The sequence below is a fragment of the Galleria mellonella genome, unplaced genomic scaffold (genome assembly GCF_026898425.1).
Source record: "Galleria mellonella isolate WM207_F2 unplaced genomic scaffold, CSIRO_AGI_GalMel_v1 utg89, whole genome shotgun sequence".
In the NCBI taxonomy this organism is placed as follows: Eukaryota; Metazoa; Arthropoda; class Insecta; order Lepidoptera; family Pyralidae; genus Galleria; species Galleria mellonella.
This window is the reverse complement of record NW_026442169.1, coordinates 501,495-516,946: the sequence shown is the minus strand read 5'-3', so window position 1 is coordinate 516,946 and position 15,452 is coordinate 501,495. Positions and strand designations below refer to the sequence as shown.

General features: G+C 36.1%; 2 protein-coding genes and 1 long non-coding RNA gene across 4 annotated transcripts in view; 2 read left to right on the top strand and 1 right to left on the bottom strand.

The window, feature by feature from the left end:
* Window positions 1-1,292: 1,292 nt before the first annotated feature.
* LOC113519938 (forkhead box protein fkh-2-like) lies at window positions 1,293-14,056 on the bottom strand. The gene is made up of 6 exons (XM_026905170.3): window positions 13,473-14,056; window positions 12,299-12,422; window positions 11,062-11,208; window positions 9,829-10,036; window positions 2,957-3,031; window positions 1,293-1,694 (listed from the first exon to the last, which is right to left on the bottom strand). Exons 1-6 carry the CDS (start codon window positions 13,664-13,666, stop codon window positions 1,504-1,506), a joined length of 939 nt encoding a protein of 312 aa, XP_026760971.2. The 5' UTR covers window positions 13,667-14,056; the 3' UTR covers window positions 1,293-1,503.
* LOC128202322 (uncharacterized) lies at window positions 3,979-9,571 on the top strand. The gene is made up of 2 exons (XR_008253716.1): window positions 3,979-4,117; window positions 9,420-9,571. It is a non-coding gene; the product is annotated as an uncharacterized LOC128202322 (long non-coding RNA).
* Window positions 14,057-15,098: 1,042 nt separating the features above from the next.
* The window catches only part of LOC113519922 (unconventional myosin ID), a 295,622-nt gene continuing 295,268 nt past the window's right edge, over window positions 15,099-15,452 (top strand). For both annotated transcript variants that reach the window (XR_008253718.1, XM_052902261.1), the window contains exon 1: window positions 15,099-15,349. Coding sequence is in view for 1 of the 2 variants with exons in the window: in XM_052902261.1 (XP_052758221.1) it covers window positions 15,261-15,349 (89 nt within the window). In the remaining variant the exon portion in view is untranslated. The remainder of the gene's footprint in view (window positions 15,350-15,452) is intronic.

Genomic DNA, 15,452 nt, shown 5'->3' with positions numbered 1-15,452 from the left:
AAAATAGTGGCCATATATTTATAATTAATTTTATTATTTAATGACATTTTGAATTCTACTTTGAATGACCCCTTATTCATATAAAGGTTATAAAAATATCCTACAAACTTATTACAATTATTACAAGGTTCTGTCACTGTGTTTCAAAATTAAAAATTAGTGCAAAAAAAGGGCAAAACAATTGAATATCAAAAATAAGTTTATGACAAAAATGTTTGACGTTTTTATGAATAAGGGGCAAATGTTTGAAACGAAGGCAAACAATAATCTTTGGATGTAGCGAAATGACAATGCGGAGTCGAGTGCGCTTGGCCCCAGCGCTCTATGGTCCATATACTATTACAGCAAATAACAATTATTGTTACACCTAACCAAAGGTAACTACACTACGCTAAATTACTTGGCAGATATGTTGCTTCATTCTGATAATGTTCTGGCATCTCTGTATATAAAAAAAAAAAAAAAACATCTAACCTGTTTCGTAACCGAGTCAGCAAACTAGTCACGAAATAGGAAAAACAGTCCTCCTTCGAAACGGCGGTCACAATGTAGGAACTCCCTTTGCGCGACCGGTCGCGAAGGAGGAATTCCTCTTATTACAAAAAGGTCTAAAGATAAAAACGCGAGTTACTTTACAAAACTATTGTGGTTATCTTATAAAATGATATTACTGTATATGTAAATAGAAATACAACGATAAATTTAAATCGATCGGGCTTGATTAGAACACAGTCCGTGGCGGACGATATACTCTTGAACTATCCTAAACGAGAAGTGCAGCCACTTACAATATTACATTGCCACTTTACATCCACTCTTGGTTTATATTTTTTACGCATACTGTGGATTTGCCATCAAAATATAACTTTACAAACGTAATAAAGCGTGTGATATATTATTGTAAATTCACTGCCTGTTGGCGCATATGCAAATCATTGCGGGACAATACACAATATGCCAAACGTCATACATTACCTAGTGCTACGTTGGGTGTTATATTCTACCCTCATTTTTCAAAAAAAAAAAAAACTAAAACCACACAAAAATCTATTTTAACCATTACACTGTTATCTCTTTCAAATGGGTAATTTAGCACACAAAAAAGAGACAAAACAGTTCCATAGCTAATATATGGTTTATGAATGACGGATTTTATGAATAAATCATGTTTGGTGTCACAATTTTTAAATTAATAGTTTCCATCCTGATATCGAAACTGAATCAAAGGTAAAAAAACACAGTAATTTTCGTAATTAAAACTGTTTTTAAATCATTTGTGATTTAATCAATTTTCATAATGGAATCATGATTACAAATAATCTTACGTCTCCAATGCCTAAGATGATTTTTTTTAAATGTTATTCTAAAACCAGTTTTCGCGAGGTTTCAAAATAGGCTTCTCATGATCATATCATGACAGAATCACCACTAACACCCAACAAGCACCGCCTACACATACAAGCTGTCGAGCTAGCCAGGCCTTACGATGTCGGCGCTCCGGTGTTATAAAATCTCGGAGGGCCAGTAGGACAGCGGCGCGTGGGGCGCGGGCGGCGCGGCCGGCGTGACCGGCGCGGCGCCGCCGGCGGGCGGGCAGTCGCAGTGGTGCAGGCGCTGCACCACGAAGTTGCCGTAGTCGTCCGTCAGCGCCGCGTGGCACACGTGGCGCCGCCCGCCGTCGCTCCACAGCCGCTCTGTAAGAGAACGAATGTTTTTTTTTTATTCAACTTAGAATGCCAAACAAGCTGACGGTCCACCTGATGGAAAGTGGTAACCGTCGCCTATAGACATGAGCAATACCATGGACATAGCAGAGTATACTGTTTCACCCATGATACCCCCCATCCTGAGGACTCAGGTGTTATTCCTCTGTACCCAGTAAATTCACACCATATCCCACCCTTCAAACCGAAACACAGCCATGCAGACACAACTGCTTCACGGTAGAAACACGAATGGGACAGAGGTACCCAAGCAATCGACTTTTGTACAAAGTCTCCCTCTGGTGATCTATTGAGAAGACTCAACTCAACAGTTATTTATTTATTTATTTAACTCTTTATTGCACCATAAATAAAAATATACAATGACAAGTGAATAATTCAAATGAAATACAGTAACATAAATACAGATTGAAATATACACATAAAGGTACAAAAGGCGGTCTTATCGCTAGGGCAATCTCTTACAGACAACCTTTAGTTAAGGGAGAACAGATAGAAAAGGGCAGGTGGCGCAAGAGTGAATCAACAATTTTCGTGCACAAAATACAAAAACATGTAATGCACAAAAATATCAAATACATATAATTTATTAAACTACTTACTATAACAATATATATACATACATACATACACATACACATACATATATATATATATATATATATATATATATATATATATATATATATATACATATACACATATAACATACATACAAAATACATAAACATACACATATAAATACATACATAGCACACACAAGGAAATATGACAAATCTAGTCCAAAAATTACAAAGGAGTGGAAAAGAGTAACTACAGTGAAAGAAAATGTGATTTATAATATTTTTCATAATTATTTTCAATTTGCTTATGTTTAAGGTAATTTTATATTTGTATTGGTACTGACTATAATAAGCTGTGAGTTCTGTTTATATGTGTAATAAAGTGTTCTTTACTCCGTCGATCCGGATGAGTCTGCCATAATTGCGCTCAACTATATTTTAGTTAAATGGCTCGGTCCACCAATGGCAGTGTGCCAACCGATCTAGAACTTATAATGAGCATGACTGATTCACATTACTTGAATACATGACAAGTACAAATTATTTAAATATATATCTTATATGATAATCACAATATTTCATTATAAGTATTGAATTAATCTCAAATCTATAATTTGAGATTTAAATAATATTTAGATCATTAAAAATAAGTATATAAAACACACTGACCAGTGCTGATGTCCACGTCGGTCATTAACTCTTCATTCATTAGTGCTGTTAGTGCATCTTCTGTATGTTTTGAATCTGAAACAATTCAATTATCTATAATAAAGACAATTTTAGTCGAGTGTGGTCCCCGCATAGAATAGGCCACCCTTTACTTTCCCATGGGTGTCGTAAGAGGCGACTAAGGAAGACGAGGGATGGACAGCAGCGTCCCTCCTAATAGGATTTATTGAAAATCGATTCTTTCATATGGAATATGGTCATTATTAATGGGGGAGAAAATGGTAGGTAACCACATTACAAAAAATGTTAGACACAAAAAGCTGACTTAATACTATATAGCACTCTCTAACAGTAAAGACAGAGCCGCAATTATTTACAACAAAACTAGCTTATCATAAACTGTATGAATACCTAGTAAACAGAACATACTATTCAATTGACGATTTCCTTGAAGATAAATGTAATAAATTTCCATAATTATATATTTTTACTATAAATGTGACATTGCTGATTTTTCTTTTTATATAATATAATTTTTTTCTTATGTAATTGTAAATTTGTATACCTCGATAGATGGGGTTGATCATAGAAAACTTATATTGTTTTACCATCCATTGTTACCTATGTATCACAATATAAATAAATAAATAATAAATTAGTATCAAGAGACCCAACAAAATTGGATGTACCATCATGTAGACGCACACTTTACCATAAAAATTGTTATTCAATGACCATTAAAAATTTATAATAAAATACCAAAAAGTATACGAGAACTGCCATTTAGCAAATTTAAAGATTCATTAAAACATTGGCTTGTTGAGGAGTCTTTTTCAAGCAAGAGTTTTTGATACAAAAAGGTAAACAACCTACTTGAATTACCTATCGTGTTACAATGCAGCTGTTATCAATAGACCATGATTTGACAGTGACATTTCTTTCTTTGTTATTGTTGACAAGTGTCTGACATTTTTGATATATTTTTTTTTTATATATAACATTTCGAATTTTAATGACTCATTTAGACGGCTGTCACTTGAAGGTGTTAGTGAATACACGTTTTTTGTTGGAATCTTTATTATTTAGTGTTATATTGTGTTGAGAATCCTTATATTTATTTCATTTTGTCCTGTGTTTGTCCTATTTTCTTAGTGGTGTGTGGTAAGTAGTTTCTTATGTGTATATTCGCTCCACCTCCGTAATTATGGAGGTGAGCGGTGATGAGGATCCTCCCGATATAGGAGGTATACCTATAGAACCCATCGATGATGGCTTGGAGCCCTCTCAATCCCTGGTAGGTAATACAAGGAAAAGACGAGCGTCTTTGGATCTTGACAATAGGGATGGAAAAAAAACTAATCCACCCTCAGAATCAATACAATTTGTTTACACCAGACCAGGTTTTGAGAGTGACTCAAAAGCAAAGTATAATCCCCAGGATGCGGCTCCTTATTCCGTACATGTAACAAGAATAGAACCCGATGTTTCAACTGGATTATCAATAAAACTATTAAGATTTGCGCAGTTCTTACACAAAAATAAAATCACAGGAATCAGGAAGGGGGGTATCAAAGCATTAGGTCGTAATAGGATATCTGTTGAATTTAAAAATCATTTAGAAGCCAACAATTTTGTTGAAAATCCACTCCTTACAGATAATAAATACTCTGCTAGCATCCCAAGATTCCAAATCTCCCGAATGGGGGTTGTTCGTAATATACCTAATGACTGGTCCCTTGAGGAACTGGTCCAAAATATCGATACTCCTCCTAATTGTGGACAAGTGATAAGAGCTAGACGATTAAATGTCAAATCTCATAAACCGGACAACTCAGTCACTTGGATTCCCTCATCTTCAGTTGTATTGACTTTTGAAGGGCAGGTTCTTCCAGAAAAAGTTTATTGTTTTGATACCTCTCTCCCGGTTCTGCTATATAGGTTACCTCTTATTCAATGCAGAAATTGCTGTAGGTTTGGCCATATTCGTACTCAGTGTCGATCTAAACCTAGATGTTATTATTGTGGTGCTCAACATGCAGGTGATGCATGTGATAAAAGTAAGGAACAACCACATTGCATACTCTGTGACAGTGATAATCATGCAGCTACAGAGTCGGTGTGTCCCGAACATGCAAGACAAAAAAGTATAAAAATTGTAATGGCTGAAGAAAATATAAGCCACATGGAGGCATCTGTCCGATTTCCTTCTGTAAAGCGGTCATATGCTGATGTAACATCGACTCAACAAAATTTACACCAACCTCAAACCTCTCATCCTCTAAACTATCAATTCTCAGTTACATCATCTCCATCCTCATCACCCAGAAAATCATATCGTGAAACAGTCCTTTTAACTCCCCGACCTCGTCCCCCCATGGGTAAATCGTATGACATATCTGCACATAATAATATTACTCAGACACCCAAATCCTCTCAACCTAATGGTTGTGCTGCTATAGGCCAACAAAAATATGAGGAAACAACTCCTCTCCCTACCCCAAATGACAATCTTGTGGAACTTCTTGTTTGTACCCTCATTAACATTATATCAAAATTTTCAGATGCATTACCGAACAATGTCCAACAATTACTGCAGCTCCTCCTCTCCTCCTTCTTAAAAAATGACCCTAAACCTCCTACAATGGAATACTAGGAGTATCTTAAATAAAAAACATGATCTTATATATTTACTCAATAAATTTAAACCAGTGGCATTTGCCATCTCGGAGACATGGTTAAGACCTGGCACTACATTCAGAGTGCCTGGCTACTCATGCCTCCGGGATGACAGAGCCGACGGATGGGCGGGTTCCGCTCTTCTGGTTACAAAATCTACTAAATTCTCCCAAATCCCCATCCCCTCACACAGTCCAGAATTTCAAATAGTAGCAGTCAAAACCTTTGGTATTACCTTAGTCTCTATTTATATCCCTCATCCAAATCAATCCATACTCTCTGAGCTTCAGTCACTCCTATCGACTCTCTGTCCTCCTTTTATTATCATGGGAGATTTTAACTGCCATCACACATTATGGGGCTCACAATCCACTGACACAGTTTCCACATACTTGTTAGATCTACTCGACGACATTGACCTCTGCGTGCTGAATGATGGATCTAGTACCCGTAGAGTATCCCCTCTTCAAAACCCCAGCTGTCCTGATTTAACACTTGCATCCCCTACCCTAGTCACTAAACTTACATGGCAAGTCCTACCTAATTCATATGGTAGTGACCATCTTCCTATCTTAATTACATTCTATAATACTTATTCCAAACCTACGTCTGTCCCCAGTCCACTTCTAAAATATAAAACAGATAAAGCTGATTGGCATAAATTCTCCAGTCTTTTAGAAAATAAATTTTGTTCCCTCCCTGCCATAAGTATAAATAATTTTAATGAAACCTACAATAATTTTGTTACTTTTTTAACATCATAATGATTCGATCCCCCTTAAAAATTCTACTCTTAACAAAATCCCTTCCCCCCTTGGTGGGACTCTGAGTGTACAAATAGTGTCAAGCTGCGAAAAGAGGCTGAAAGAACTTATTTATCAAACTTGACGATGGATAATTACCTCTCCTATCGTAAGATAGCTGCTCGCACAAAGAGACTGCTCTCCAAGAAAAAATCTTCAGGATGGCATAGGTTTTGTGAATCCTTATCTCCAAGAGCCTCCCCCTCTCTTGTATGGAATAAAATCAATTCATTTCGCAATGGAACTATTAATCATAATTTAACATCGAATGATCCCTCGTTATGGGTAGATGCTTTTTTTGATAGGCTTGCTCCACCTTTTGTCCCCTCAGAAGATTCCCTTCCTTATGCAACTCCTCCAACTTCTAGTGGTGACAGAATGGATGAACCATTCTCGTTACCAGAATTGATTTGCGCCCTTGATCATCTCCATGACTCCTCTCCAGGAATTGACGGCATCCCATATTCTTTTATATGTAATCTACCCATGTCAGGTAAAAAATACTTTCTGATATTATTAATTGTGTCTTCTTATCTGGAATAGTACCTGAATATTGGAAATCCCAAATTATAGTTCCCATCTTAAAACCCCAAAAGATCCTAACGATCCAAATTCTTACAGACCGATTGCCCTATCTTCGGCCTTGGCAAAAATTCTAGAAATTCTCATTAAACATAGACTTGAATGGATTTTAGAAAGTAAGGTTTATTATCCAAATTACAATTTGGATTTAGACGTGGCATGGGTACTACAGATAGCCTTAGTGTCCTTATTTCGGAAATACGCCTTGCTTTCTCCTGCAATGAACACCTCATAGGAATTTTCCTTGATATCTCGTCTGCGTATGACAATGTCCAGCTTCCAATACTCAGGCAAAAGCTGCAAAATCTGAGTATTCCTGTGAGACTGACTACTATCATATGTAATCTCTTAATGGCTAGATCGATTTCCTTGCGTGTTAATGGCTCTCTTTTTCCTTCAAGACTGGTCTGGCAAGGTCTCCCACAGGGCTCTGTCCTTAGTCCCCTTTTATATAATATCTATACATCTGACCTTGAATCCTCCGTTACTTGTTTCTGCAAAATCCTACAATATGCGGATGACATTGCTATGTATATCGCCTCAGATTCCTTTTCTGACTCCTCTTCCCGCCTAAATTCCGCGTTATATTACCTCAATCAGTGGCTAGATGATCATGGGCTAACACTTTCTATACCAAAGTGCTCAGCGGTCGTTTTTAGCCGCAAGAGACAAATCCCCGTTATTGAACTCTCTCTAAATAACGAACCTATCTTAGTACAAGATAAAGTAAAATTTTTGGGTGTTATCCTGGACTCAAAATTAACAGGCCTGCATCATTTAAGCTACGTAGTAAATAAATGCGAAAGTAGTATTAATATCTTAAAAGCCCTTTCTGGTGTACGTTGGGGTTCTCATCCATATAGCCAAAAACTCTTATATAATGCTATTATCCGAAGTCACTTTGACTATGGCTCATTTCTGTTAGAACCTTGCAACAAAATTGCTCTAGCTAAATTTGACAGAGTTCAAACTAGGTGCTTACGTATAATTATTGGTGCAATGAAGTCATCTCCAGCAAACGCTCTGCAAGTCGAATGTCTAGATCCCCCTCTCCATCTACGTAGACAATATCTCTCAGACCGCTTTTACCTCAATATTGCTCAATATAACTCCCATCCTCTCCTTCCTATCTTAGAGTCTCTCTCAGAACAAATAAACCTATCAAGTTACTGGACCCATAAAGAACCCCTCCCATCCTTAAGAGCTTTACCAAGTACAAAAACCCGATCTCACTTATTAAAAAAATAGACCGTAACCCTCTTTTCGAATTTGATTATGATTCTCTAATTTATCGTCCTAATGTAATTCTAGATTTTGGATTAGTAAAACATTTACCTTTTGCTAATCAAAAGTTTAACGCTATTGTCGCGGAAACATGGCACGACTGGCTTCTGATGTTTACAGACGCTTCTAAAACTGACAAATCAGATCATGTTGGAGCCGCTGTATGGATTCCAAAATATAACGTTGTCCTCAACTTCAAATGTTTTCCTTCATCCTCAACATTTACTGGTGAATCCATAGCTATTATGGAAGCAGTGTCCTATGTAGAAACACATAAATTAAACAAAACCCTCATTCTTTCGGACTCCCTAAGCTGTTTACAAGATATTTTAAAACTACCTTTTAAATCCAAAGAAAACTTTTACATAACTTTGCAAACTAAACAAATTTTACATAGGTGCTACAAGTCCGGTATTAATGTTACCCTTGCGTGGATTCCTAGTCATTCAGGAATTATTGGGAATGAAACAGCAGACTCTTGGGCCAAAAATGCTATCCAACATGGTAATAATTACAATTTTTATTTCACTCGAGATCTACGTTGTCAGGCTAAACCACACATGTTAGAAGCTTGGGATAACTTGTGGCAAAAAACTAGACAATCTAAAGGCAAGTATTATGGTAATATCCAGCCCTTCATCCCTATAAAACCATGGTTTGCTACTCAACGAAACTTAGATAAGTGGGTTACATCAGTTATATGCCGCCTACGTTTGGGACATGTCTGCACACCCGTATTTTTATACAAAATCCGAATCCAAGATCACTCTCTGTGCGAATGTGGCTTAGCGGAAGGAACGTTAGAGCACCTATTTTTTGAATGCCCCAAATTGACCCTTCCCCTCTATGACCTGTTGCCTCGTACCTTTCCACGTCCTGTAAATATTCCATTCCTTCTTACCTTAGTCCACTCTCCTTTGGTTAAGGTACTGGCCAAATTTATATGTACTAATAATATAAAAATTTAAAATATAAGTATATGTCACTCTTTACACTTCTCGTCTTTTCATTCCTTCCGCGCATTGTCTTTGCTATAATACACTTATACACACATATTATATTAAATTTATTTTTCCTTTGCATGTATATAACATATTTTGTGTTGTCCTCCTTTCCAGAAAACTCAACTGAACGATTTATCTTCATTACTGAAAAATGTCATAATATAAAATACACGGAGTCTTCTCTAACCCTGACATTGGCAGAAAATCACCGTTGCTTCTACGGTGGAAGCCATATTTTAAAAAAGAAGAAGAAGAAGAAGAAGACTCATTTAACATTTATTCTTTTTAAGTTTTAATATTAGCACGCCTAATTGTGGCGAAATATGAGGACTTATACTTATTGTAACATCTATACACTTACCATGTTTCTTGTAAATAAATAAATAAAAAAAAAAATAACAGTTAACTTTTGCTAAAACAGATATGTAATTATGCGGTGAAAAATATTGAATATTGTGGACAAATAGTTACAGACATACCTATAGAAACTGCCAAATATATGATATGTCATATGATACTCTACCCAACTCGTCCTTAATGCCCGGTTCCTCTTTGATGGTGTGCGGCTCGAGCAGTGTTATTGGCGTGGTGGGCGCCGAAGGCGTGGCTGGTGCGGTCGGCGTGGTCGGCGTGGCCGGCGGCGTCGGCGCCGCGTCTGCTGATGGCAGCGCGCCGCCGCCGCCCGCTTCACCGCTGCTGTTTGAACTGCACTCCGGGCTGTAAGGCGCCATCTGTGGCACACAAGCGCAATCTGTTTAGTCTCGCTTGTCGATAGAGCACTATAAATGTTATCGGTCATATCAGTATAAATTAATGATAATTTGACGGCACTAATCAGTGTAGATAATCTTAAAGAAAATTAACTAACCTACTTCAGCACGTTCCCTTAACTCACGGCTTAAGTACGGTTATTAAATAATATTACAAACATCATTGAAATTTTTTTTTCTTATTCAACTTAGAATGGCAAACAAGCTGACGGCCATCGACGTCCATCCGACGACATCACGACTACCATCAGGTGGGCCGTCAGCTTGTTTGCCATTCTAAGTTGTATAAAAACAAAATACTATGTTTGTCATTTTCGACAATTGTGTCGGCTTTATTCAGAAGTCTTCTTCAGAGAACGTACAGTGCTTTACGTGACGTAAAGCACTGTACGTTCTCTCGCGTCTCGCTTCGTTGTACACCGTCGGAATTAAGTAAGTAAGTACTTAAGTAAGTACTTCATAAAATTCCCGTTGTGCATATATGTATACATTATCAAAATATTAATATATTTTTTTAAAGATAATATACTAATGACAAGCAGAATTTATCTTGTAATTTATAAATAAATAACTAATTATGAGATTGATAATGATTTAAGACATAGCTAAAACTGACATTGCTGCAATTTTATTATTAAACTATTTATTAATTAATTTTACAATATGAATATAAATAATTATAAACTACAGAATATATTAAATAACTATATAATACTAATAACAATTACGACATGAATAGATACACACCAATACTTAAATAATGAATAATAATAATACAGAAAATACTCGTACGTACCTATCGTGATACAATTTCAATGACTGGATAATATTGTAACAGATCCTTAGACTATTTCTAAAGTGAAAAAAGTGTTGTCCTCCTCTCTCGTACTTGCTGTGCCCAACAGGGTCCATAATTGAAATGTTATCTACAAATTATATTATGGAATGCAATAAGAAATAAATAAAAAAAATATATATATACTAACCCTGAGACTCCTGCGTCGGCGCGGAGTCACCTCAGCCATCTTGTAGCTGGTGTCGATGGCCCAGTACGAGCCCTTGCCCGGGTCGTCCTTACTCCGCGCCACCTTCATGAAGCATTTGTTCAGAGACAGGTTGTGTCTTATTGAGTTCTGCAATACAAAACATTATACCGCTTATTTACATATAATAAAATTGTAACTTTAACCATTGTAAATGTAACCAAAGGAAGATTTTATATAAACACAAGGGTACCTCTGTCCCATTCATGTTTCTGCAGTGAAGCAGCTGTACTTTCATGGCTGTGTTTCATCTTTAAGGGTGGAATATGACAATGAAATTATAGTGAACAGAGGCATAACACTTACAATTAAGCCACACAAATGGCAACTAGAATCATTGTTGAATACTTTAAATTTTAAATACGAGCCTAGGTGGTTGGAGATTAGATTTTAGAATTTTATTGTTAGTATTTAGTATACCATAAAACCAAATTGAATTTGGTGTTTATTCTGGAAGATTGAACTTAAAGTATGGTGTACATATTATCTTGATATCCTACAGACTTTTTTTTTGTGTTTACAACTTAGAATGGCAAACAAGCTGACGGCCCACCTGATGGAAAGTGGTAACACCTGAGTCCTCAGGATAGACATGGGGAGTACCATGGACATAACAGATTGTACTATTATGTCCATGATACCCCACATGCGTTGCCATTCCTGAGGACTCAATTGGGAGGTGTTATTCCTCTGTACCCAGTAAATTCACGCCATATCCCAAATTCAAACCGAAACACAGCCATATACAACTGCTTCACGGTTGAAACACGAATGGGACAGATTACCCAAGCAATCAACTTTTGTACAATGAGGTAATAATTGGGATATGGGAGAGGTAATGAGCTCTCCCGTATCCCAAAAAATACATCTAAAGATTTTTGCATCCCAGTAATAGAGCCTTGGTGGGTCACTCTTGATTCCAATGAATCGATATTGAGTCTAGCTCTCTCTAATTGCAGTACTGGCGATATAATGGTTCCATATTGTACTGATAGCTGCACATTAGCGTAACTTGTCAATGCAAACTATTGTAAACCGATCCCAATTATAACTTAATCCCTAACTGTTGTTTCACGAGTGCAGTATAAAATTGTCATTGGCAATAGATCAGATTGATATTGGTATTAAATTCAAGAGTAGCAATGAGTCTACTCTTGTCTTAGTAGTGGTCACAACTCACCATCCATCCCTTGCCAACTTCTTTATAGTACGGGAATGCATTACAGATGTAGTTGTAAATCTCGTTCAGTGTCATCTTGCCATTTGGTGAACTGCTGATCGCCAGCCGGATCATGCTGGCGTAGCTGTGGACAAGTGAAATATACTGTGTAGTCCTGCATACCTGGATTTAAAACACATGGCATTTGTTATTACTATTGAGTATGTATGACTGTATGTAACCTATTTATTATGTCTGGGAATACTGGACCCGAAATTAACAAATCACTTGTCAGTCTCACTCTTTGCTTAGGTCAAAATGACTTTACTTAAGTAGGTCATGTACTAAACTATATAAGTTAATATAGTTTTCTAACTATCCCATAGGAACTTTTTAATTTTCCATGATTAAAAATACCTAATATGTTGACTGTGGATGTAAGGTGCCACCATGCAAAACTTCATTTAAATCAATCCAACAGTTTAGGAGATTAGCCCGTACAGACAGACAGACAAAAAATTTGAAAATCTATGTTTTTTTTTCATTCAGTACAAACATTCAACCTCTATAGTTTTATTATATGTATAGATGATGTTATTTATTATTAGAACAGTATTTCAATCAATTTATTATTACATACATACACATGTACACATTACTGATAAAACTTAATGCTTTAATCCTTTAATATTTCATGATATACCTACATTTATTATCTAGCAGTAATTAAATAGATATAATATCAAAGTATTTGTACCACACACAGGTACTTGATTATCTTGAAAATGGAATCCACATTAAGGATATATGATAGATTTCAAGAATGTAACTTATTTAGAGAATATTCAGCTTCTAAACATTTTTTTTTTTAATTTATTGACACTCTCAAGACAAAATAGGTACAACTATAAAATAAGAACAGTTCAGAGTTGAATATACTGTCTGATAGTACAGTATAGTACTTATAATATTTTAATAAGTCATTACATGCACTAAATAAAGTCCATTATAGAATAAATAGTGTTCTGGCAATACTTATTTGCTTTAATTACTATTATTACTATATAATACATCAAGGACACTATGAAATATTTGTAAATAAAAATTACTTCATAATCCGTATGAAATGTATTTGTGAATATGTAAGAGTTCACCTACAAAAGTGATTCACATAATCAGGAAAAGTGATAATTACCTGTAAGCTGGTTTGGCATGTTTGATTTTATTCGTGTTCTCTTTCTGATCAGTCTCCTTGTTGTTATTTTCCTGTTGTAGGGCCAATGGCTGCACATCTTCGTACAGGAATCTCGGTATTGGCCCCAGCGGGCTGTGGCGTGGCGGGCCAGGGCTGTACGCCGGCAGCCACTCCACGCCTGGGGACTCATTCATTGTCCCATTAACACTCACTTTAAATTCGTAACACAATACCTACACTAAGTTTTCATTACTCAGCACAAATACAGACTCGCGTCACTCGTTTCTCATCCCAAGATGCATCGATGTGGGCGTGGATCACTCGCTACCTTTTAAAGACGATACTCTTTGAAGAACATGAAGGATCCTTGAAATGACGACCTCACACAAAACACTACGACGGAATTAATAATTTAATCGTGAAAAGTACAGATGTAAGCGATATATATTAAAAAAAAGTAATATAGTATAATAAAATATAGCATTTAAAGGAAAACGTAAATGAAAATTTGTAATATCGAAAAAACTAAATTATTATGACATTTGATGCACCTACAACAAGGAAAATGGCGGCGGACAGATTGTATGCGTTCCGATACATATATGTACGTAATATTATATAAGTTTAATGAAATTAAAAAAATTAATAATAAATATATTTTTAAATTTTAATTCAGTGAGTCATAGTAATGTAAATATTTTAAGTATCTAATTAATCTTAATCACCGTAAAAGAATCAAAGAAACCGATATAGCCCGAAGGATAAATATGTTGATGTGCCAATGGGCTGTCACGTAGCTCAAAGAACCAACAACCGATAGGGAAGAAAGGTTCTTAAGTGGCGACCCTGTACGGGCAAACGCAATCATCTGGACGAGTGACGGTCTTCCACCGTGCGTTTTTCAAGGCACTTTCTTCCACGCACAACCATTCTTTGGAATCAACTTCCAGCAGCAGTATTTCCGAACCGATACGACAATATAACCTTCAAGAAAAGAGTATATTCCTTTTTAAAAGGCCGGCAGCACACCTGCAATGCCGCTGGTGTTGTGGGTGAAAATGGGCGGCGGTAGTCACTTACCATCAGGTGAGCCGCATGCTCGTTTGCCCCCTGTGTTGTAAAAAAAAAAAAAAGAGTAGAACGACCTCCCCACTATATGAAGTAACGATCTAAAATGCATTGCATGGAGGCAATGGATGCAGGTGGTTCATAACTGTTTCTTATGGCTGTCTATGAGAGAGGCCTATGTCTAGCAGTGGACAGATTTAGGCTGAAATGATGATGATGATGGTTAATCTTATGATAGCCGTATGTAAGTATTAATACATAAAAAAGTCTATGTAGACTAATTAAGGGACTTGAATCATATCCAGGCAAGCCGTTTTTTATCATTTATCTCTATTTTTAAGATAAAGAGATCTATGTCTGATTTACTCATAAATTTAATATAATCAAATATAAAGTATATTTTATAATTTAAGATAGGAACCAGCAGCAATAGATGTGTGCTTGATTCAAGCTGCTGAATATATATATACAGCCTATTTATTTAATTTGTTTATTGGCAAGTATTGTAGGTTCAGTGTAGCCAGCATTAGGATTAGAATTTAAAAAAACTGTCAGAAACTGTCAGTTTGAATAAAATGTTGCATTAGTGAAGTCGTTTCTCAGTTGCCTTAAAAAACGGTTTATTGACAACAGTTAACAAACACGTAAATTATTTTAAATAAATTGTATGTGAATATTTTGTATTGTTGTGACTGTATATTGTAAAGTGGCGTAATAAAAATGGCTACACAGCCAGAAGTCGGTGTGTCCGACTTTGTCCTGTTGGACAATTTGACAACGGACAACTTTGTCGAGAATCTCCACCTGAGGTAAGCCGCACAATTAATTATACCTACTTATTGTTTTTTCTTAACTTCTACATAATTGATAATTACAGTCGATACGTACTACATACGTCAACAAATACGTAAA